The 24164-nt window shown below is 46.7% G+C and overlaps 1 protein-coding gene across 2 annotated transcripts in view; it reads left to right on the forward strand.

Moving 5' to 3' along the window:
- ZNF638 (zinc finger protein 638) overlaps positions 1-24164 on the forward strand; it is an 846814-nt gene that overhangs the window by 75184 nt on the left and 747466 nt on the right. For both annotated transcript variants that reach the window (XM_069632287.1, XM_069632288.1), the window contains one exon: positions 11557-11618. In XM_069632287.1, the coding sequence (XP_069488388.1) occupies positions 11557-11618 (62 nt within the window). The remainder of the gene's footprint in view (positions 1-11556; positions 11619-24164) is intronic.

Genomic DNA, 24164 nt, shown 5'->3' on the forward strand with positions numbered 1-24164 from the left:
TGTGAACAGCTGATGAGCTTGCCTGTCGGTAGCTGCATCCTATGATACCCTACTCTCTCGACTGACCTGGACTATGGTCCCCGAGGGCGTTCAACCCACAAGCGCTTTGAGGTCCTACCAATGAATAATAGAGCACTATATAAATGCTAAATAACTTAACTAATTCATGGAAGGGTACGAAGGGGGGGGGGGGGCGTCCTGCAGAAGGACTCGCACTGTGGCAACACCTATAGGTTCCCAGTAGGAACGTATCCGCAGTCGCGCATGTGTAGAAGATCCTATTGAGACCCGGGGATCTGTACTGAAAAGGGGTCTTCGAATCCAGTTGATGCATTTGGTCAGTCCAATAACTGTACCCCCCCAGTGACACTAAATGTGAGCCGTGGCGGTCTCTGGGTCTGCAGTCACTCGGTTCACTGGGTTGGAGCATTTGAGTGTTTAGTGTGGGGTCGCCAGCCAGTCTACTACAAATTGCAACTGCGCAGCAAGGTAATATAACTTGAAGTGATGGACTCTTATCCTACCCTATTCTGCGTAGGGTGGTCAGCGCTATCTTGCACCTACCATTCAGCCATAGAAACCCGTTGCATATAGTCTAGGGCCCTAAAAAAAATGTGGGCATATGAAGTGGGACATTTACGAAATGGTGTAGCCTAGTAAGGGCCACCATTTTCAGAAGCGCGGCTCTGCCCATAAGCGAGAGGTAGCCTGCCCCAGAACTTAATAGTTCCTAATTTCTTCTAAAGCTTTCAGTGTGTTGTCGAGTCGTGATATATGTTGACCCCACGGTATCTAAAAATGGTAACGCTCCACTGTAGTGCGAGGATTGGCAACTCATCGTGTTTATCTCGGACAGTCCTGCCAATGGAAACTGGCATGATTGTGTGAATCGCGATCCCTGATGGCTTCGCCGCAAGTGGCAGGGCCTCCACAATTGATTCCAGATTGTCCTCCGTGTTTTGGATATATAACAGCGTGTCATCTGCATACATTGAAATCGGATGTTTCACTCCAGCAATTACCATGCCTTTTGCGGCATACTCTAGCCTCAAATATTGGGCTATAGGTTCCATGGCTAGAATGTAAAGCGGAGGGGATAGAGGGCACCCCGTCTAGTGCCTTTTTCAAATTGCCAGGAGTCTGAGCTATTTTTACCCGTATTGACCCTTGCGACTGGTTGGGTATATATTAACCATATCCATCTTGTATATTCCTTTCCAAAGCCAAACCTGCGCAGCGTGGCATAGAGCCATTCACACCTTATGGAATCAAACTCTTCTACTGCATCAAGCATGGCCACCGCAGGGGGTCTCCCAAGACTCAGGTCTGTCCCTAGTGTAGTAGCAATATCCTCAAATTCCAGGCCATGCTAACTCACTGAACCTTCTTGCCTTTCGGCCGCAGACCAGAGGGTGAGGTTGTCTGCACCCTGTCTATGATGCTACCCCATCGCCGGGAAACATCTGTGTCGCTCAACACCACAGCCTTGTCCTGCATGGGCTTTGCCGTAGAGTGTCTGGACCCTGGTTCTTATAGCATGGATGCATTGACAAAGCATACTACGTATAATATGGCAGCGTCGCTCAAAAATGCAATGCAATGCATTGCCTGATGGCCTTGACCTGCGAGGGCCTTCAGGATGCATGACCTCTTGGGACTGACTCGACACCAATAAGCTGTTTCGGGCGGTGGTCACCGCAGAACAGCGAAGCGAAGGGCCTCACTTGTCGCAGTCAGGCTTTCTCTCGTTTCTCGGCTCCCCTTGATGCTATGACTCTGGAATTTTGCTGAGATGTCTTGTAAGACAAGCTGAGGATTATTCCCAGGTTCTAGGCTACAACGTGGAACAGTGCCATTGTCTGCACGGTAGCCTAAATTCAGTTGGTCAGCCACAGGACGGTCCCAGGGCACTTCCGATGGCTCACCTTCGCAGGGTACCGAGCAGACATCTGGAATGGATGATCCCTCCACTCTACCTGTGGCAGCTACCTCACAGGACTGCTGATTCATAGCAAACCAGGGCTGTCCTTCAGGACAGCAGCAGAATTTGTTCGCCAGGCCTCCTTCAACCTGTTTCCGGTCTCTTCACGGGTCTCGCAGCTGTACAAGAGTCTTGGCTCCTTCAAGTTGATCCAGGATCTGTGGGTGCATTGGTCCTATTATCCTAGTGGTCCTGAAAGCCGGGTACGAGCCGACCCTCCCAATAGCAAACCTAGCCCCACACCCCCAGCAGTGTTCCAATCGGGACCACTGGCGGGAACACTCATGCATACCACTCGGACACACTGGAACCAGTTTGTGGATTGGGACCAGGCAGTCCCAGCCCACATCCTGCCAGCAAACGCTCATGTACCTCCACTAGCCCGCCAAAAGCCTCTTTTCCTGGGCACTGAAAGTCCATAGAAGGACTTTCCTGGCCTCAGAGTCCAGGAAGAGGGCTAAAAACATGAGTTAAAAACCTTGTGGTGTGGCCATGTTTGCTCACTAGCCACAGTTAGTAGCCAAATGCTGTAAAAACGGTAAGGCTAAAATGAAAAGCACCAAAAAATGGTAAGTCACTGCTGCCACCAGCTGGTCCATTCAGCACACCTAGAGTAACCAAAAATCTGTGTTTGTGTAGGGGAAAACAAAGTGTACTGCATTTTAAGATGCAAATGATCCGATACCACAAGTGATAAGTTACTAATAGTAGTAACAAAGTTACTAGACCAAGGGAAACCATGTTTTCCAGTACTGACAGTCTGAAGAACATGTTATGTTTGCCATTTATATAGCGCTGTATATATCATTGGTATGACGTCAAAGGGCTGGTAGGTTGAATGCCCTTGGGGTCCATAGGCCAGGTCAGTTGAGAGCAAGGTGTCATAGGGTGCTTGGGTGCACCAGTTGTGTGCAGCTGATGCAATTGCCTGATGGTTGCTGCATCCTAGCATTAGGTGTGGTGGTATAGCTGTTGAATGTGTGCTGTCTGGAGGGTGGACACCAAGACTGGGTTCTGGCTGCGTTAGGCCTGTGTAGGAGACTTGTGTGCAGCTAAGCCGGTTTGTCATGGGATGTATCTGCGATTTATTAGAATGAGGTCTTCATGGGGTAGTGTTCGTATGTGAGCAGCTAGTCAGGGGGGTGTAGCTGCGTTATAATTGTGATGGTGTAGAGTAGAGAGTAAACCTAGTAATATGGGAGGTGAGTGTTTGGGTGGAGTTATGATCTAAGGAGTTCGATATTCCGGATTTCAAGCGTGTTTTTGCTTAATAGTGACTTAATAAGCGTATTCAGTGGCGTCATTGCTCTGGATCTCATTGAGCATTAGACATGAGGTTGCAAGGGTTTAATCGCTTCAGATGGTCATGGTTGGCATTACGAAAAGAGACATGCTTTTTTAGAGCTTTGCGGAACGTCCAATGTGTGGGGGCGCGAGTTCCAGAGTTGGGGCCAAGGTTGAGAAGGCAGATCCTCTGATCCTGACCGAGTTGGAGGTTGGAGTCACTAGGAGGGCAGTGTTTGGTCTTGGGGTGTGAGATGGGAGGTATGGTTTTATCTTTTCTTGTAGGTACAATTGGCTGGTCTTGTGCACTGCTCAATGAGTAATGTATGGGGTCTTGAAGGTGGCCCTTTGTCCGACTGGGATCCAGTGGAGGGTTCGGAGAGCTGGTGAGATGTGGTCTCTGACCCAGGGCAAAGAGCAGTTTTGCGGCAGCATTTTGTGCTCTTTGGAGTTTCTTGAGCTGGTATGCCGGAGCTCCTATTTTATTCACATTTGCATAGCGCACTTGCAGCCAGGAGGCATCGAGGTGCTGTTACAAGAATTTTGTAGGAATTTTTGATTCATATGTTAACAGGCGACCAAAGGTCTTTTGGTTACAGATACAAACTACATGAAATACAGGTATGATCTGAGTTCATACAGATAGATAATACAATGACGACATTATACATAGTGATCATTGAAGTTTTCCTTTCAGGCAAAAAGCTTGGTTTTGATTGCTTTGCGGAATTCTTGGTGAGACTCTATCATTCTTAGGTGAGTGGGAAGTGCATTCCAATGGGTGGTGGCCGGTGTAGGAAACTGGAGCCCCTCCCCCCCCGCGCAGACTTTACGAGTCCTTGGCGTAAGAATCATGTTGGAGTAGCCTGTCCTCAGAGGGCTTATGGCGGTGTGCATGGTGATTTTTTGAGCCCAGTACAGGGTGCAAGTTCATGGAGGCTTTTGTGAGCGAGGGCGAAGGATTTTGAACACAATTCTCTTTGACCGGTAGTCCAGTGGGCCTGCCTTCTCACTTCGGAGGTATAGGGAGTTGGCTTGGTCCAGTCTCGACATCGCAATAGACATAACTGTGGCAAGTCTGTTCGGGTAGTAGTGGTAGGGAAAACAAAGTCTCAAGCTTGAGGTGGTAGTGACAGCATTGTCACAAGTTATTGAGGGTTAGGCCCGAGTCCATAGAGCAGCCTAGATTTTTCATTATATCGGACGGGGTCATGGGAGCGGATGTGGCAGAAGGGCAGTATTGCTGCACACCATGATTTCAGTTTTATCAGCGTGCAAAAGGTGGTGGTGTGCCATCCATCGGATGGTGATTGGTGCCTGACTTCGGGAATTCTTAAGATAATTTTGCTATCGTCAGCGTAGTTGTAACAGGAGATGTTGTGCTTGCGGGTGATTCCTGGTAGAGTGGTCCTATAGAGGTTGAACAGGAGAGCAGATGGGCACCTATGTGCATTGGGGGGTACTCCAGTGTTGACCGAGCAAGCAATTGAGACAAAGGGGGATAGGAGGGTTGTTTCCTGTTGCTGAGAAAACGATCCATTTGAGAGCAGTGCCACGGATTCCTTGGGAGTGAAGGCGGTCAAGGAGGCTTGAGTGGTTAACCGTGTCAAAGGCTGCAGAGAGATCGAGGAGAATCATCTAGCCTTCAGCGTCTGCAGTGACCTTGAGATCATTCCAGACCGAGATCATAGTGGTTTCTGTTCCATGTTGCAGTCTGAAGCTTGATTGTGCAGGGTCGATGAGACAGTTGGATGCTACAAAGGAGTTAAGCTGGGAGTATTTTGTCTGGTCAATGAGTTTTTTTTTAGTAGTGGCTTGACATGCGCTATTTTGAAGGCATCGGGAGATGCCACCAAGATGTCGCCAAAAGACAAGAATTGTTTTCTAGAAGAAATAAAGGCCCTGCGCAAAAAGATGCAATTGAACGAGTCCCTGCGCATCAAGTAGGAATCTATTCCGTATACTTGATTTATACGCCCTCTTAGACATGCGTCCAGCAAACACATGTGAAGCCTCAAAAGTTTCACATGACGCTACAGGAGGTAATCCAGCTGTTGAAACAAGAGAAATCCATGGCAACATAGTACATGAAAGATGCATACCAGCGCACAGAAAATACTGATGCTTCGAGATTACAAACGCTACCAATTCAAAGTCCTCCCCTTTGACTTTTCATCAGCGCCAAGAGTATTCACGAAGTTACTTGTATTAGCATTGCACCTACAGAGAATACATTTCAGTGTACTCTTATCTCGACACAGAATCCATTCCAGTGTATCTTTATATCGACTAATGGCTCATAACCGGAGAAACACCACAAATGTGCATAAACGCCCAAAGAACAATCAATCTGTTAAAATTGGGGTTCTCAAACGAGAAAAATAAAGCTGTGGCCCCAATCAAGTAAAACAATTACTGGGAGCAATTATAGAGACTCAAGAGGAGTTAGATTCCCCTTTAAACAAGATGAAACCTGTTATTGGAAGTACCTCCCTACATAATCTGATGTGCGATGACTGCTTCATGCATTCGTCTTGTTCCACACGCGACTGCAAATGAACCAGACGCAAGATTAGCTAGCAAAACCATGGTCTGGGGCAATCTGTCAGTGGGATGATTGAGTGGTTCTTTCGATAATCTTGGTACAAGTTCTACGCTGGGCGGTGAGGGGGCAGAAGACCCACTCTCAAAACAGATTGCTCACTCTGCGGGTTAGGAGCTAATTACCTTCATATTGCAAACAGTTTGTGTACACAAACGGCACATAAACCTACTAGAATTGCTAGACCAACCTTCTGATTTTCACAGTACCACTGCCATGTTCGATCTAAACTAACAGGGCGGGACACTCCAAGTCTGTCTATGTTGTCCCAAAAGTTTGGAAATGGTCACTCAAAACATGCTCTTGGTGTCCCATGTTCCAGTGCAATACAATCCACTAGCAGACACAAAGCAGCTGTCTAAAACTACCTTTAGAACACGAGTGGCTAATATATTTTAAGCAACAGCTTCACCCAATGGGGCCATCCACTGCTAGACTTGTTTGCAACAAAGCAAAATGCACAATGGCCAGATTTCGCATCCAGGCTTCCTCAACCAGGATCCAAGGGCAACGCCCTGTTGATGAGTTGGTCCAGCAAGTTTGTTTACGTTTTTCCACCAGCACCATTCCTGGACAAAATGGTGCACAATGTGCACCAGGAACAAGCCACACTGATCCTAATAGCTCAGATGTGGGTGAGACGACCATGGTTTCCACGCTTACTCAAACTAGCAATGTGCAAACGAATCAAGCTTCTATGCCTGTCCAACATGGTGTTGCAACACAAAGGGACAACGTTCTATCCAAACCCTCAGACTCTGAACTTGGCAGCTTGGCTCCTGAAGTCCATAGTTTGGGCATTTAAATATTTCACAAAGGTATGGACATTCTCGAAGAATTGTAGCCCAATACAAGACACTGCTGTTTTAACAAGTGAAAAGTATTTTTCCTTTGGTGCAGGAGTCCAATAGACTGTTCTGCAGCACAGATTCTTCACAACATGCTTTACCTACGTGACTCTGGTTTAGTCTAGATCAAAGTACACTTAGCAGCTCTGTCTGCTTAGACTACATCTCAAAACAAAGGTATAATCTTGGGAAGTACCAGTTAGCCAAGAATTTATGAACCGAGTCAACACTATACCCTAACTTGTCTAATCCACCACCAGGTTAGGACCTAAAGGTTGTACTCGCAAAACCTATGGGTCCACCATTTGAACCAATTTACAAGGCCAGTCTGAAGTATTTAAGTTGCAAGACTGCTTTTCTTGTGGCTGTCACTTCTATAAGAGTCCGTGAACTACAAGCACTTTCGGTACACGACCCTTTCATTATCCACAAAGGCAAGGTGGTTCTTAGAACACAGCCTAGATTTTCACAAATTCATGTTTCATGTTAATCAAGCTATTGAACTTGGTACTTTTTTTTTTTTTCCCCCCAACTTCTTTCTAATTTGGCAGAAATAAACTGCAATAGCCTAGATGTAAGGAGAGCGGTCTTGTTCTACACAAAACTAAAACACAGAGGTTAATGGATCGGATTTGTTTCAATGCTATTGGCAGATAAGGAGATTGTTTCTAAATGCATCCAGCTTGTCTACTCGCTGTCCAAAAAAACTACCTTTTACACGAAGGGCCCACTCTACACAAGCCAAAGGGGCTACTTTCGCTTTTATTGCAAATGTTCCTTTAGATGCAGTTTGCAAGGCTGCTACTTGGAGTTCCATCCATACCCTTACTCAGCATTAATGCCTGGCAGCACCCTCAAGCAGATTCTCTACGGGCGGAGCAAGCAGTACTAGAACATCTATTTACCAGCTGTACCTTGTGCATGCTTGCGATTCAATATCTATACTTTCTCACAACCTGCTTCCTTCAGGTATTGCTCTTTAATCTGTGCATAGCATGTGATCTAAGCAGAACCACAAACATCAGAAGGCAATTACCCACTAATCTTATTTCTGATGCGATTTACATTGTTACCAATTGCCCTTTTTAAGAATGCTTATTTAAAAATTGATCAACTCAAGGTGTCAGTTATAAATAGTTGAGTGTTACTTGGTTATTGGTATTTATGGATTTCAACTGTACAGCTCATTTACCCCTCTTGAGATGGGCCTAGCTGCTCGGTCACACTACCAACTTGTATAGTACAGACCGATGCCAAAAGAAGGGTTGCCTAATACCAAGCAGAGAAGTGTTGTGTAGTGTCGGTTTGACTGCACCAATTCTTAACAGGCAGTGGTTAATTTTTACTACCTTTTTGTGTGCAGGTTACTAGCAGGCTGATTTCTCAGCTGCAGTACAGCACCCACGGGTGACCATTTTATTAAAATGGCCTGGTCTTTTTTTCTTCATTGTTTCAGTTCCTTCTGGGCCCTTCTATCAATACATGTAGATGTGAATCGTTGGGGGGGACTTCAGCCCTGAAGCCAGCCCACGCTCCGGTGTGTCTGGGAAGGCAGGAATTGTCCTGAAACGTCACTGTCCTTTGTGTGTAGGTGTTCCTGGCTGAAACCAGTGCAAACTGGGCAGCTGCCTATGCTGCAGGACAACCAACCCCCAGGTGATTGACAGCACCATGGGAGTGAGTGAACAAATGGGTTGCAGCATATAAGAGAATCATTAGACTGCAGACAGTCTACCACTGCAACACAGAATCCAAAGCGGGAGACGAGCAGATGTGCCAGCAAGCATCTTCAACAGCTGCCGAGATACTATTGAAGCCCTGCAGCTATGCTGAATCAGTCTTCATCTAGACAGGGAAGACCTGCCAAGATGACTTCCTCACTTAGGCTGGGGGGGGACCAACTAGCCTTGACCTTCATTTTGGTCCATCCCCCTGACATCCTGGGCTGCAGAACAACACCAGGCGTTCCTGGACCATTATCTGCATTGTCGTCCGAAGATCTAATCCAGCTGAAATTTTGCAGGCCCTCCATGTGGAACCCCAGAGGCAGGTTGTCGCCAAAAGCCCCCTCGCCAGAGTTCAGGCCCGAGTAATTGAAAAGAATCCAACCAGCGATATCAGTTTCTTTTTGGCACTAAGAAAAAGGCACCAAAATCACAGCTGCTGGAGTGAGTGGAATTCTTTTTTGCTGACCCCTTCTCCAGAGTGCTGCTTCAGAAGCCAGTCACAGGACCCTCCCCGCCCCTTTTCGTCACCATGACCAAGGAGCATAAATCTTAGTCTGCATCATTGCACCTAGAAGGCGACCAGATACATTTTTATCTACACTCTTAAGGTACTGTGGGGCTTAGGTTGTTTACCTTGGCCCATTTTCAGTGCCCCTTTGCTTGGGGAGTGCTGTTTTCAATTTGGAGTTGATCTTGCCTCAACTATACACGTCTTGCAACCTGTTTTTATCAGGAAGTCTCCTTGAGCGCCTGTTTTCTCCAAAAACCACTGACTGGGTACCAACTTTTCTCTGAAGCTAATCAGAAGGGGTGCTGTCCATTTTACTGTGACCTTGCTGGTTTCCCAAAGGTCAATCTCCTTGATGCTTTGGCAATGCTGGTTCCTCCATATATTGTATTCATTTCATTTATAAAGCGCCTAAACCCTCAGTCACAACATTAAACTTTGGGGTAGGTGAGGGGGAGGGGTGCTGGGATGTGGCAGTTCTTTCAGGACAGCCAGCCTTTCAGTTTGAACTGGATTCTCGCAGTCGGGCTGGAAGACCACGGGCTGCAGAGTTGTGGACTCCTCCCTTGTTTCCTGCCTTCATGGAACCTGGGCATGGAGTCCACAGGACTCCTGCCGAAGATACAAATCCCACAAAGGAATTTCCCCGCCCTTGAAGTCTGGGGAAGGAACAAGGAAGGACCTGGAACACTAAAATGGTGAAAAAAGATTGGTGCCATTTTGGTAAAGTTTCCCTGCATTAATGAGGTTCACTGCCGTTTGTCGTAACATAAATGTTAAGTGCATCTCCTTCTCATTTTAAACGTATCTCCCCAGCATTCCACATAAGGTGGGGGGGTGCTGGTCCTGCCTAATAAAATGTAAAAGGGATCCAAAGATCCTTTCTACCCATGGGAACCTAGTCGGAGTTCCAAGAAAAAATAATCCACCCGTAAAAGCAAGATGTTCACGGGTTGATCCAGGTCAGGAAGATTTATCCTTACTATGACAATCTTACCTAATGCAGGAGTTGTGTGGCCAATAAAGGGGTAACTAGCTGAGAAGCAAGACGGTCTGATGGAGCACAACATGGTTCAAATAAACTGTTATATGGTATGTATCACACTCGGGGAGGGTCTACATCCACAATTTAGCTCCGTGAACCCTTCAGAGGAGGAAGATCATCCTAGTTCGACCCAAGCCTCTGCTGTCATGAGTTTCAGTGCGCCTGCACTGCTTGCAGAAAGGTCCATGCATTTGTGTGCTGCAGACAGTACTAATCCATTGCAGTAAGTGATTTCACCAGTCAGCTTCATAGCAATCCGATCCAGTGGTATTGGTGAATGTGTTTCAAGGCTCTAGTTCATGTGACTTTTCACATGATTGCCTTTTGCCATGGGAATGCAGGAAAACCTCTTCCTGGCAGGGAGAAGCATTCTACAGGAGCTGCATAATCTACGACTGCTATCTTGGTGGTCGTGCTGCTTTGATATTTGCTGCTCGGAAACCTGGAGATGCCTGCAAACCTTTTTTAGATGTTGCATAAACTGGTTGGTAGAGTAGAGGGTCGACAGGCAGTGCTGCAAAGCCTGTTTTCTAGAAGTGTGCTTTTCCTCAGTCTATGGTGTAAGATTTACAACTTTTTAAACAGTTAAACAGCACAGGCCTTTATGAGGGATCTAATTCTGCAGCCAGAAAAAATTACTTAACTGTGGTTTTCCAACATTAGCATTTCTCCTATATAGACATGCAAACCCTCCCACCAACCCTGCTTAATACTGCTCGTTTTCTATGTTACAAGAACTGGCAGTGGGCCTGCATGCATGGAACGAAAGGGATACTGCATATTGGCATGAGGGAAAACCACCCAAAAACAAGCTTGATGCGTCACCTAAAGTGCAGCTTCTTGTTTGCATTGAAATTGCTTTATTAATGTATTGAGCATTCATGATTGAGAATACGCTACAGCATGTGATTGATATCCGTTGCATGTAAATATGCTTTTCCATAATGGCTGGAGACCTGTTCTTTGAGAATAGATTAAGGATTTAATGTAGTAGCGCGGCCCCCGTGTAACCATGCAAAATGGCTTTCGACATCACCAGTGAAGAGAAATGGGATGGAAGATCTGTGTTCAGTATCCTTGCTATAATTGTAGTAAATGTATTGATATTGTGCAGAGCTCTCAAATTATTTCTTAGCAAAATGCTACTCCCCAGGCAGTCCCCTGTGCTCATGCACATTGAACACCGTTACTTACTTGATAAGAGTCAATCACTAGCCAGTGCGGAGTGCACACATAGAGGCCTGCTCTTGAGTATAACATATTGCGATTGTTGGATGCCGGCAAACCTTTTCTGACCTTTTTGATGCCTGAAAATATTGCCTCAATTAAGATTTTTCTTGCTGGTTCGTATCTTCACATTAAACCTTCATGAACCTGTCTTCAAAAGAATGGCACAGTAAACATGACATTTTCAGTTCTTTTAATTTGGTAATTGCCCCATGTTTGGCTTTACATCTTTAACTGTTTTTGCTTTGGGTACTGATGTATTTTTGATGTGCTTGGATATATTCGTTATTCTGTTTCCGACAATTACGTTTATTTAAAATGTTTCCTCTAACAGGAGTGGATTCAGCATCAGAATACCAGCACCCACATAGAGAGCTGTCGTCAAATCCGTAACAAGTGAGAAACCTTATTACTCTATTTTTGTACCAAAATACTGGCAGCCATTGATTATGGCGATCCAGAAGTGGGTGGGGCAGGTGGGTTTTCTGAATTGCTTTTGATATTGGCTTTATTTTACACAAAAGACACCATACTGTATCTTGTACAATGTGTTAGTAGTTTTATTTGTTGCAGTGTTTTGTGATTCATTTTTATCATTAGAATTTTATAAATTTCCTTGACACTTAACTATGAAAAACATGTTACATAATTTGTAGACTTGTCATTTCTAATTTTGGGTTTACAGGCTTGTCAAAATGGCCCGTCCTTTCGCCATTTCTTGTTGGAAAGGTCCTTTTTGAGATTTACACTTTATTTTTTTCCCTTTGGCGGGATTTACTTTTTTAAGCCCGCTTCTGGATCCAGCGTGTCTGGCGGGGCAGGAAGCAATGGAGGCTCCCGGAACTCCCTGTGCTTAATCCCCTTTGCAACAGACATGCACCCAAATGTGTACGACTTGCCGTCCTTGGAGGACAGCCACCTTGCTGTGTGAGTGACGGCTAGGCTGCAAATGAATGGGAGAAACCTGCATGAAAGGTGAGGCTTTTTGCTTGGAAGGCAGTCGACCAATGGACAAAGGAATCCGAAGACTAACTTGGAAGAGACGCTTGTTGCAACTCCTGGACCATTGGTTTGCCCGGTGAAGCCCTGCTGCATTGCTGAAGCTCCAAATTTGCCTCGACTAGAGAAGCCCTGCAAGGACTACTTCACCCCTTGGGTTGGTGGGACCAATCGACCCCCAAAGTGAACACTTCTGGACATCATCTTGGAGCTGGCTGTACTTCCATTGCTGCTGCAGGAACCGATTGCCAGGGAGAGGAACACCAGATCGAGTACATCGTTTCTAAGTCTGACCCAAGCTCCAGGAAGATCCTCTGTACTCCATGAAGCAGGACTGACCAGGCCTGAGCCACCTCCAGAGTGCTAGACCCCAGATGCGAGGAAAGTCCATTATGGTATCCGAGAACCGCGGTGGTGCCATTTGCGAGAGCTGAAGCCGCAAACTTCTGCTGATCTGAAGTTTGCCCGTTGCTGCTGCCGACCTTCAATTCATAGTGCAGGGTTCCCCAGACATCCTCCCTCTTGTCCCCACCACTGAGGCCCAGGAACAAGATCTACAGACCTACACAGGAAAAGCCAGCTGTAACCAATTTCTTCACACCAAAGGTACTGTAAACCCATGGCCTGTTGTGTAGTCTTGCTAGCTCAGACTTTTCTTGGCTGCTTTTGCAGAGTTGCTTGTGGCCCTACAATGATTTTCATTTTCTACGAAGACCTCTAAAACCTTGCAAGGATTTTTATCTAACTACCAGAAGTGCTTCAGTTCACCTAGACTTTTGCTCAACTAACATTGGCTGTCCTGGGTCCCCGAAAGACTTCTTACCTCTGACTTTGTGCTTTAACTATCACTCAAAAAAAGTCATACATTAGATAGCTTGTGGGGCTGAGAAAGGATTAATTTACTTTGCATTGGAGGTTTCAAAAGTATTGGCCTGCTTCAGAATATTTGTTAACCTTTGTTTTTTATTCCCAAACATTTGCCTTTTGACACCAAACTCAGTATTGCTTTAAATGTGCCACTTGTATACTAATATAGTCACCTCAGGGTGTAGGAATTGTGATTTTTAGAATACAGATTTGAAGAAAGTGTACTTGGAAGTATATTTTTGTGTTGCATACATTTGCTCCCTTCTGAAGAAGGCTTATTCAACAGACTGTTAAAGGTTTGTTTCTTAAACAATTTTTAAAGTGTTTATTTGGATAACTGTCCCTGTGAAACTGTTACAATCCTACAGCTCACATTGACCACTCTTGTGATCAGCCTGGCTGCTCAGTCACTACCAACTTGTGTACTACATGCTTATACCAAAGGTTGGATTAACTATTGCCAAGAGGACAGGGCTGATTACATTCTCGCACACAATCTTGATTAACATCTAGGTCGATTGGAAGGAAGGCTTACAGCAGCTTCTCTGGTGGCTGGAAATCGATACAGCCTTAATTTTTCATCTCAAGCGCTCCCTGCCCCCCCCCCCCCCCCCACCGGGCCAGCTTCCCGTTTTCCCTGCTTCCCCACCAACATTCTGATTAGCTAGTGCTCCCACTTAGTACATCCTCCCAAGGCAATCTTGCAGCACTTGCGGCCAAGGGCCCCTAGGCAAAGAAGGTCTGCAGGTGTCGGCAAGTGCCACAATCGTTCAAATCAGCATACATCAGGCCGCTACTCAAACATAGAGGATCTCACCAATTACAGACCCTCTCCAACACCCCATACCCAGCTAAACTGCTCTAAACCTACATATACAGAACAACCCACAAATTCATAGAAGAGCACTGCCTACTAGACCAGGCGCAAGTAGGCGTTAAACCAAGGAGAGGAACAGAATCGGCACTCCTCTCAATATGGGATTACCTAAAGCCAAACGTAGATTCACTTTGATACTTCTAGACCCCTCTACTGCATTCAACAGTTAATCACAACATCCTCCTCACCAGATTGAATGAACTTGGACTACCACAAGGATCATCCTTCTCCCGGTTATTATTCAACATCCACCTGTCTCCTAATCAAGATCAAACTAATGAAGACTCATCTGCTACAACTATGCTGATGATACACAAAGTCTGTGCAACATTGGAGAACTGCCTTCATGAAATATACAACTGGATGAACTGTACCTCAAACTCAACCCAGGCAAAACCGAAATGATTGTCACAAAAAATGGAGGAGGTAAACCACTGCATCCCCACTTCAAAAAATCCATGGCTGCCTGTGCACAATGAGTCAAAACAGGCGATGTTGGAGCAATTGCGGCGATATCGAATAAATTCCTCATAAGGGATGGATTTTTTACAAGGTGTAGGATGACAACTGTTTGCATGGAGTGGTAAACCAGTATTGGTAAATTTCTTATGTAATGCAGTACTGATACCCGAGTCATCCATCATAACGGTCACATCCAGATAGACAATTTTAGAGCGGCTGTGGCATTCAGTAAAACTGAGATTGACCTGGTTAGTGTTGATACTTTTAACAAATGATAGCCAATCCCATTCGGTGCCCTTCCAAATGATAAAAGCATCGTCAATGTACCACCACCAAGAAATCTGTGTCGGAAAGCAAGATAGTAATAGGTCAGGAATGAAAGTAGCCTCCCACCACCCCATTGTGAGATTAGCATAGGATGGTGCAAAGGTGCTCCCCATCGCCGTCCCCCTTACTTACCGATTAGAAATGGCCTTCAAAAAGAAAAACATTGTTGTGTAGACAGAATGAGAACATATCCAAAATCATAGTGCTGTGTCCAAGGTAGTTTAAGGAGCGAGTGTCCAATAAGTATTTACATACAGATATACCAATGGTGTGACTAATAGATGTGTATAAAGAAACTACATCTAAAGTGGCCAAAAGTAAACCTTCCTCCCAGGGTGTGTTGGTAACGTGTTGTAAAAAATCCTTAGTATCTCTCAGGTAGGAAGGTAACACTGACAAATTTGATCAGTGTTTCATCAATGAATTGGGCTAGATGTTCCAATAATGAGCCACATAGAGTAACAATGGGCCTACCTGGGGGATTAATAAGGCATTTGTGCATTTTAGGGAGGAAATAAATGGTAGGTATAGTATAGCATGTAGGAGTAAGACATTTAACCAGATCATCCTCCAATAGACCTTTATTCGTCCACCTGGTACACAAAGCAATCAAATCTGTCCTGATTTCTTCAGATGGGTCCTTCAACATTTTGGTGTAACATTGGCGGTCATGTAATTGTCGATTGGCCTCAATGACCTATTTAGTGCTATCCTGGATAACAACATTGGAGCCCTTGTCGGCTGGTTTGATGACAATATTGGATGGCAGCTGGAGTTCATTCATAGCCTGGCGTTCAGCAATAGTGAGATTCTGTTTGGTGGTACCAGCCTTATGACAGTTTTCTGAGATCATCAATGCATAAATCATGGAAAGCCTCAATTAAGCCGCCGACAGTAAATTGAGGGTTAAATCTGGATTTACTTTTGAGCTTGGTCCGTATATCCCTATTGGATTGATGTCAAAATCAGAAAAGTCAATATTTAATGGATCATATTTATCATCCAGGCATGCCAGATCCAGGAGTGATGGAATGTCCGAAATTAATCGGTGCCATCCATACGAGGTATAGAGCGTTTTATAGGGGCATCAGTGTTGGCAAAGAATTTTTTTAGCTTGATTTTACGCATAAACTTGTCAGTCTATGCATACTTGGGCGTAATCATAGTTCACAGTGGGGCAGAAATTAAGACCCAGTGATAACAGCGAGGTCTGGGATTTGATGAGGACATGAGACAAGTTGATAATTTGGCAAATCTTCATATTGTCTATAATTGATTTTTGGCCCCAGAGCGTGTTGCTCTGCCCTGTTGCGGCGCCTTTTGACCGGTTCCCACGTCGGCCTCGGCGGATTACTTTTTTGCCTGCGATTTTTGCACTCTTCCTCGTCCTTTGGGCTTACCACGACCTCTGTCTCTTTTTTGATTTTTCCCACCCTGACATAAAAGTCTCATTTCATATAAAAAAATTCATTTTGGGAGTGGGCTTGTCAGTCTCAGATGCAGAGATATCTGACTCAGAGGTGGTCGCGGCTAGGTCACCAGATGGAACAGACATTGACTGTGCAGCATTGGTGTTGCGGAGAGAGTCAAAACGTTTAGCGAATGTAAAAACACGACCCATCTCCTAGTCTGTTTTGTCTCGTAACAATTTCCTGTGTTCACGCTGTTTGATTTCATCTTCATATGTAATTAAAGCTTCAATTATTTTGCGTAAGATTTACCTTCCTCTGTTGTGGGGACTTTGGTAAGATCAACCTCTACATTACCTAATTCTTTGAGTGCTTGCTCACGATCCAATTTGGCATACTTTACTAAGATTGTCAAACTTGCCAGAGCAATCTTTGCTAGCTTCTCCCCATTCCTCGAGCATTAATGGATTTTGATCCTCAAAGGACGGAGTAGTCATAATGCGTAAACCTCGTGGTATTCGCTCAATGTCTTAATAATTTTGAAGAGCATGCTGCTCCCACCACTTGGATATTTCCTTTCGGAGTCTCTCGTATTCCCTCAGCAGGAACACTCTTTGCTCACATTGCTACTAACTTTTTTATTAACCCCAATAGTGGGTAGTGTGGAGATAGATTCCTGCTCGTCATACTATGGCTGCAAAATTCATGGATATAATCAAAAAATGTCCGACCAAACAAGAACCCAGAGAGCGGAGTACCGTCTATTAATGAGAGCCAGAAGGACCTAACTTTACTGGCAACAGGGAAATGAAAACAAACTGACAACAAACGCTTACTATGCAACGATGTCCTGTGCGTCCTCTGGCACATGTGAAAGCGCCGGCCGGCAAGGTGGTTTCAGTTGTTATATTCCCGTGCGTGTATTGGCTCCCAGTCAAATATAATTTTTAACCTGGAGAGTGCCTTTTTCCCCCACTCGTGTTTTACTCGTGTTCTTTTATCATGGGGTTTTAGATAACTCCATAGGCATCTCTTCCTGTCTCCCACAGCACCCTCAAGTGCAGTGACACGGAAGCCTTTCAGGCTCTCCCAAGGTTCAAACACCTTCTCTGGGATAAACTACTGTTTCCCAGAGAATGTGAAGTTAAAATGACTTTACTAGGCGCTTTAAATTCCTAGACCCAGCACACACCATCTTACAATAGTGGTTACCTAGTATCCCCTATGTCTAGAAACTCATGTACCAGTCCCCTGCTACACTTTCCCCTCGAAATGGCTGGTGGCAGTGGTTTTACAACGAACTAGCATGATTTTTCTCAGCCAAGAACACCGGTAGCTAAAAATCGCGAGAGCTTGTCTTCGGTTTTTTTCGTTCCTGTGGTCGACTGCCTTCCAAGCCAAGAGACTCGCCTTTTAAAAAGTTTTCTCCCATTCAGTCCAGCCTAACTGCCATTCACCCAGCAGGGTGGCTGTCCTTGCCGGACAGTCAGCCAATCACGCCAGAGTGCCTTTGTGTATCCTAGGAGACTAAGCACTCGGGGAACCCCCCCTCACTTTCTCCCCACCCCAGACACTCTGGTGCCAGAGGCGGTCCTCCAGACCTGAAGCCTGCCAAAAGGCATAGAAACAAAGGGACCAAACCTGGTTTGGCGAGCAGAAGCCCTCTTAAAGGACCTTTCCAAAAAGAAATGGGGGGGGGGGGGTGGAGGGAAGACCGGGACCTGTTTAAACAAAGGGGGCTTCGGTGCCATCTTGAAAAACATGGCTTCCGCGACTCGGACTTGTTCCTTTTCAGGCGGCAAGGTGGAAGACAAAGGGCTGTGGAGATTTGGACTCCTCACTGGCTTCTTGCCTTTCCAGGCACACTGGAGCCTGGTCAGGGAATCAACAGGATTCATGCTGAAGACAAAACGGCCATGGAGGTTGTTCCTGCCGAGAATGGCAGGGAAAGACCTCAAACAGCAAGCACACAAATGGCAAAAAAAAGCTTCCCACCAATTTAGAAAAATGGTGGCCCTTCTGTGCATTACCGAGGCTGAATTAACAGCCTGTGAGTAATTAAGACTAAGTCATAAAGGTAAAACCACTGCCACCAGCCATTCATATAAAACGTGCAATTGTAACATTACCAGGTAAGTTAGACAGAAAACATCATATCCCTCCAGCACCCCACGTAAGGTGGAGTGTGCTGGCTCACTATATAAAATGTGGTGCAGGGGGCTGAAAATCCCTTTTTACTACTTCGCAACTGTAGTGCACCCAATAACGGTGGAGCCCAGAGTGGCGACCCAGCTTGAGCCCAAAAGTTGTTGGAAACTTACTTCAACCATACACTATGGAGTGACATAAATGTGTCACCCATAAAGAGTAAAAATACTAGGTGAGAGGGGGAAGATTCCAACTTCACCTAGTGTTATGACTGTCTGTACTCTTGTGAGGTGGACAGAGGTATAGAAGGCCAACCTGTATTGTTATAGTGCTAGCTCTGGACGCTGTAGCCAAACAGTTCAAGGTAGCAGGGATGAGTGGTCTAGTTTAATTCTCACAAGGTGTTGTGCTTGTAAAGGGTCCACACAATGGAATCACAAATGACACTTTGACGGTATGTATAAAAATTGTTATTTTTGGCTAAATATCACTATGGGAAATGACTTCACAGGCAGACATATCACACAGCACTACATATATACAGTCATTAGAGTCGGGCATAATACAAATCGCGATCTGTACAAATTAGTTTATGCACCACAGCTCCACAGATAATTAACCACATCTTCAAAAGTCCTTCCTTAAGTTGTCTGGGTCCTTATGCCCAAAAGTTCAGGAAAAATTCTGACCGTGATGCAGTAAAAAAATGAAGGTAGGGTCTCTGGGGTCTGAACGGTTCCAAGGCTTAGAGGACGGATTATTCGAACTAATGGCAGTGCCCCAACTTTTGGAAGGCCTGTGCAAGCAATGGCAGAACCCAAAGTAAAGCAAGAGTTTTTTTTTTTTTAGAAAAGTTTAAAGGGAGTTTAGGGGCAGGTAAGCATCACAAACAACCCTGTACTTCTGATTCTTCCCAGAACTTGGCAGGTCAACGGAAGAAGGTCGGAGGTTACTTTTCCCACTGTCGGCCTCAGTCCTTGTTTCGCAGGGGTTGCATGTTCGAGCAGATCTCTGGTTGGTGTCTTTAGCTGGTACGAGGACTCTGTGATGCAGAAACACGATGCAGGACCCTACTCAGGACTGGACTTTGCTCAGGTGCGCTGTTTCAGACAGTGCTCACCGCAGCATGGTGACACAAAGGGACTTGCTTGTCACGGCCCGTCTTTCCCTCCAATCTCTGGTCGCCTTGACGCTAGGACTCCGAAATTACAGAGGTAAATTGTCATGATGCCTACCCCCGGAGCACCAGGCCAGGCACAGCACCCCCGGAAGCAGGCATCATGCCCTCGGGTAAAAGCCCAGCGACCCCTTATAGGGGCTCTTTGGACTCAGTCCTGGTGCCTTTGGCGCCAGGCTCATAAAGGGAGGTGTTTTGTGCACTTACCTGATGCAGACCATGCTGCACGCTTCAGGCCTCCCTGAGACCTGAAAGGACTATTTTTCATAGGGACTATTTTTTCACTCTGGCGTGGCCAGGGAAGGATCCATACCTGGGACTTCTTTGGAGGCTATTTAAGCCACGCCTAGACAGCAGCTCATGCTTCGCGTTGTTAAGCTTCCTGCAGCTTAACGCTCACCATGTCTGCCCCTGGACTCCAGCCACCCCCGCCTCGAACCTGGAAGACCTGCAAGGAAGGGAAGAGAAGAGAAAGGTGAAAACCAAGGACTATTTCAAACTTCTTACCTGCATCTGGAATCTTCTCGCCAGCATCCCTGAAGAAAGACTTCCATTTAAAAGCATTGCGTTGCTCGCTGCAGCGCCACGCTTCACTCACCTGTCCTCGAGACATCTCCCGGCTCCATCGCAGCTGTCGGCATCAGACGCCACATCTCTGCACCTAGGGGAGAGAGGAAGAAACAAAAGGTGAGCAGAAGGAACACAGAAGGAAAGCCGGATTAACAGCCATAATACTTACCGGCTTTTCTTCCACATTTCGGGTCAGCGCCGCCCCGTTGGCAGGTACCGTACCCCGGCCCCTATGGGGAAAGGACAAGAGACATTTCTGGGGAATGATGAGGACATTTAGAGGGATCGCCCTCATCACTAGTCACCTCGGCAGTTTAACCCCTCGACGCATCGCCTTCATGCTGCATCTGAAATAAAGGACAGATCACAGGTTAGAAAGACAATATAAAGGGGGCCTCACTTGAACTTTGAACTTTCATACTTACGGCGCATCGCTCAGGAAAGTCAAATGGATTTTGCCAGCGCCATTCTGAAAACCAGTGAAGTAACTGGACGAACGCGCGCCCCTGCACCAAAAGCAGGATGGAGAGTTCATCCTTCCAAACGATAAGGTGAGCTTAAACCGGGGTTTGGAGGAAGTTAGAGAGGAACAAAGGGGGAAAGAGGGGAGCTAGCACACTATTCTGCAGACTGTTAACCCCTTTCTCATCTGCAGAAGGATATTCCTACGGGCCAGGCAAGCACGATTTTGGAGGTCCTGTCAATCGGTGTTCCGGGTCCTGCGCATCACGCTAGAAGAGGCCACAGCAATCCAGACTAGACCAGCGCCCCCGTGGGAACCAGGTGTGCGTTACATAAATCTTGTAGGACAAGATGAGGATCCCCCAAGATCCAGGCCTCAACGTGAAACGGTGATGTCAGCAGCACGGTAGTCCAAACTCAGAGCTGGTCAGCCATAGGACGGTCTTGGGACACTTCCGACGGCTGCTTTTCGCAGGGTACCGAGCAGATGTCCGGAATGGATGTTCCCTCCACGGGTCGCAGTTCTCTGAGGACTGCTGAAGATCAGTAGCAATTCAGGGCTCCTCCAGGACAGCAACATAAGTTGGTCGCCAGGCCTCCTTCAGGCGGGTCTCTGTTCTCTTCGCAGGTCTTACAGCCTGGCAGGAGTCTTCGCTCCTTCAGGTTACTCCAGGATCTCTGAAAGTGGGTTCAGGGGTCCTCTTATCCTAAAAGCCAGGTAAGATCTGAAACACCAAATAGCAGAACTAGCCCCACACACCCCAGCCGTGGCAAATCCCGACCACTGGCGGCAACACATGCGTAACACTCGGGACACACTGAAACCAGTTTGTGGATTGTGACCAGACAGTCCAAGTCCACATCCTGCCAGCAAACACATATAGCCATCCAGTAGCCTTCCAAAAGCTTCTGCTTATTTTGGGCAATGGAAGTCCATAAAAGGGTTTTCCTGGCCTCACAGGCCAGGAAGAAGGCTAAAACACAAGATGGCCAAAGGGCAAGTGAGAAACCTCGTGGCATGGCCATGTTTGGACACCTGCCAGTTAGTAGCCAAACTGGGAAGGCTAAAACGAAAAGCACCGTGCAGAATGTTGATTCTCCGATGGTTCCGAAAGGCCCGGTAGGCCCAAGAATTACAACTAGGCTTCAAAGCGAAAAACCAACCGCTAAGCCCCCTAACGCCGCGGTAGGCAGTAAATCTACCGATAGGCCTTCGGACCCACTAACTCACGCCGATTCGGCAGTAATCGAAACACAGGATCGCAAGAATTACTTCGGCGGTTGGATTTATACTTGTTCCGTTGAAAAACATGGGGCAAGGCTGCGGACAAATCTATAGATGAGCCATGGTGCCCCGATCCTGGCGAGGGCTGAGGACCATGAAGAGCCTCTTTCCAACACCCTGAGTGACAAATTTCGGCGTCAAAGTGTGGAAGACTTAGGTTTTTCCACCCGTAGGCCCTTCTGGCTCTTAGGGGACAAGGGAGAAATTTGAAGGGTGTATGGATCGTCTTGAGAACATTTCTGAACATCCTTCCCCCGAAAAGATCTCGTGGAGAACCTAATCTTAAATCTGCTTCACATTTCCAAGAAGATCAGCCCTCTGTCACCCTCCATCATGAAGACCTCGTTCAGATAGATACTTTTCTGATGTTTGTTAATCTGCTTAGAATCACATGCTGTGCATAGGTCCGACATCCAGTGGTCACTGCGGAGTATTGCATTTTGTTTTTCGTAGTCGAAAAGGGGACGTCGACAAGGCGTGTCTGTAACACTATCCCTATAGTGACGTGCGTTGTACCCACAATCCCTCACGCGTCGAGGTCCCTCAGATTGTTTTTTTCCGCCCAGTTTCTGGTCGCCTTTCGCGGAGCTCCTAGAGAGACATTGCTATACTTACCACGGACCTCGGTCCTTTTGTCATAACTTAATATACTGGTAACGATCCCTCCCCCTCGACGTTAGCTGCGAAGCTGTTTCTCCGCCGAACTATTTTCGACGGAGAGGAAGAGCGGAGGAGATCCTTCGGCGCTGCCGAACACGTGGCCTGGCCTCGACGGCCAACTTACAGTAGGGAGAGTGGGGGTTAGAACTTTGTCTCTTCTCTTTGAGAATGTCTTTCTTTCTCCCTTTTCTTTCCCTTGGGGTTGTTATCGCCAGCTATTATTGCCTCCGCTATGGAGAGGACACCATTTAAGTTTTGCCCACGCTGCAGGGGCAAATATACTTGGAAAGATAAGCACAAGCTCTGTAATCGTTGCTTACCCCTCGATCACATAGAGAACAGCTGCGCAGCCTGCAAGCTCTTAAAACCCAGGACTCTTAAAGAACGTAGGGTTAAGAGGTGGGCAGACTACGCGATGTCGAAGTCAGTTTCCTCACCCGCTGCCGCTGTTACTGAAAGTGACGAGGAGTGCGATAACTCGACGTCCGTTACGGAAGTCATGAACCCCCAGAAGGAGCGCTCACGCTCCTCGTCGTCCGTCCCCGGCCCCGACGGGCTCGGCTCACGCCCTGCTTATGGGGATGAACACCCCGGCGACAAGGACGCACACAAACCCCATAAGGCTAAACACACTACCCACGGCTCTTCTTCGTCGAGAACGAAGGATCCATCAGCGCCGAAGGGGACGCAGGGCACTCCGGCGTCTACCGCAGACCGTAAAGGTCACAAGCCCCACCCGCAAACGCAGCCGCGACCAGCGATTGGGCTTCCATCTAACACGGGCGCTACCCCAAAAACATCCGACGCAACGCTCCATAGAGCGACCGTCGAGGTACAACGCGCAACGCACACAACGTCGACACCAAAGCCCTCGACGGACAAAATCGTGGCCGAGAGCCTAGCGAGAATTGTCGCCGAAGACGAACGTACGCGGACGACGAAACAAACGTCGAATACCGCGTCGAAAAAACACAAAAGTAGCCAGGAACTGCCCCTTTCTCCAAAGGACGCTTCCGAACTACCTGAAGGCTTTTCAGAAGGAGACGGGAACCTCTCGTCGACGCTGTGGGAGCGTTCGAAACGATTCGAAGGCGAAAACACTAATTTTCCCCCTCTAGACTATTCAGGGGTACCCCATGAGACCCTTGAAAGACTCCATTCTTGCATGGAGAAAATGGAAAGGTTTCTAGGAAACCAAGACCCACCCACTCACAAAAGACAAAGAGAATGGCCACAGGATGACCCTAGAGTCAAGATTCCTAGGCTGGTTGACCTCACTGAGGAGGAGCAATACCTCCAAGAAGATGAGGAGTGTTTGGGTGGAGAAGAAGAGGTAGAACTTGAGGAAGAGGGCTTCGAAGAAGATCCTTACACCACTCCTACAGGGTTTGAAGAGGATACAGCTACCTCGCAGCCCTGGCATTCACCGTCAGTGCAGCCTTGGCAATCCCCATCAGTACATTCAGACCCTGATGCCTTTCTCCCTTCTCCTCTCAAGGATTCACATGGGAACTCCTCTCCCATAGATGACCAACCTTCCCTCAATGCACTATTGCGCAAGGCAGCAGCGCATTTTGAGATTGATACAGGGGAAACTCTTCCAGACATCGACTTTGTAGAAAAAGTCATCAAAGAAAAAGCCCCTGTTAGCCAATCTATTCCTCTCCTGGCTTCTATTAAAAGAATTTCTCCTTCCCTT

Source organism: Ambystoma mexicanum, chromosome 6q (assembly GCF_040938575.1).
Source record: "Ambystoma mexicanum isolate Mex_15411 chromosome 6q, UKY_AmexF1_1, whole genome shotgun sequence".
In the NCBI taxonomy this organism is placed as follows: Eukaryota; Metazoa; Chordata; class Amphibia; order Caudata; family Ambystomatidae; genus Ambystoma; species Ambystoma mexicanum.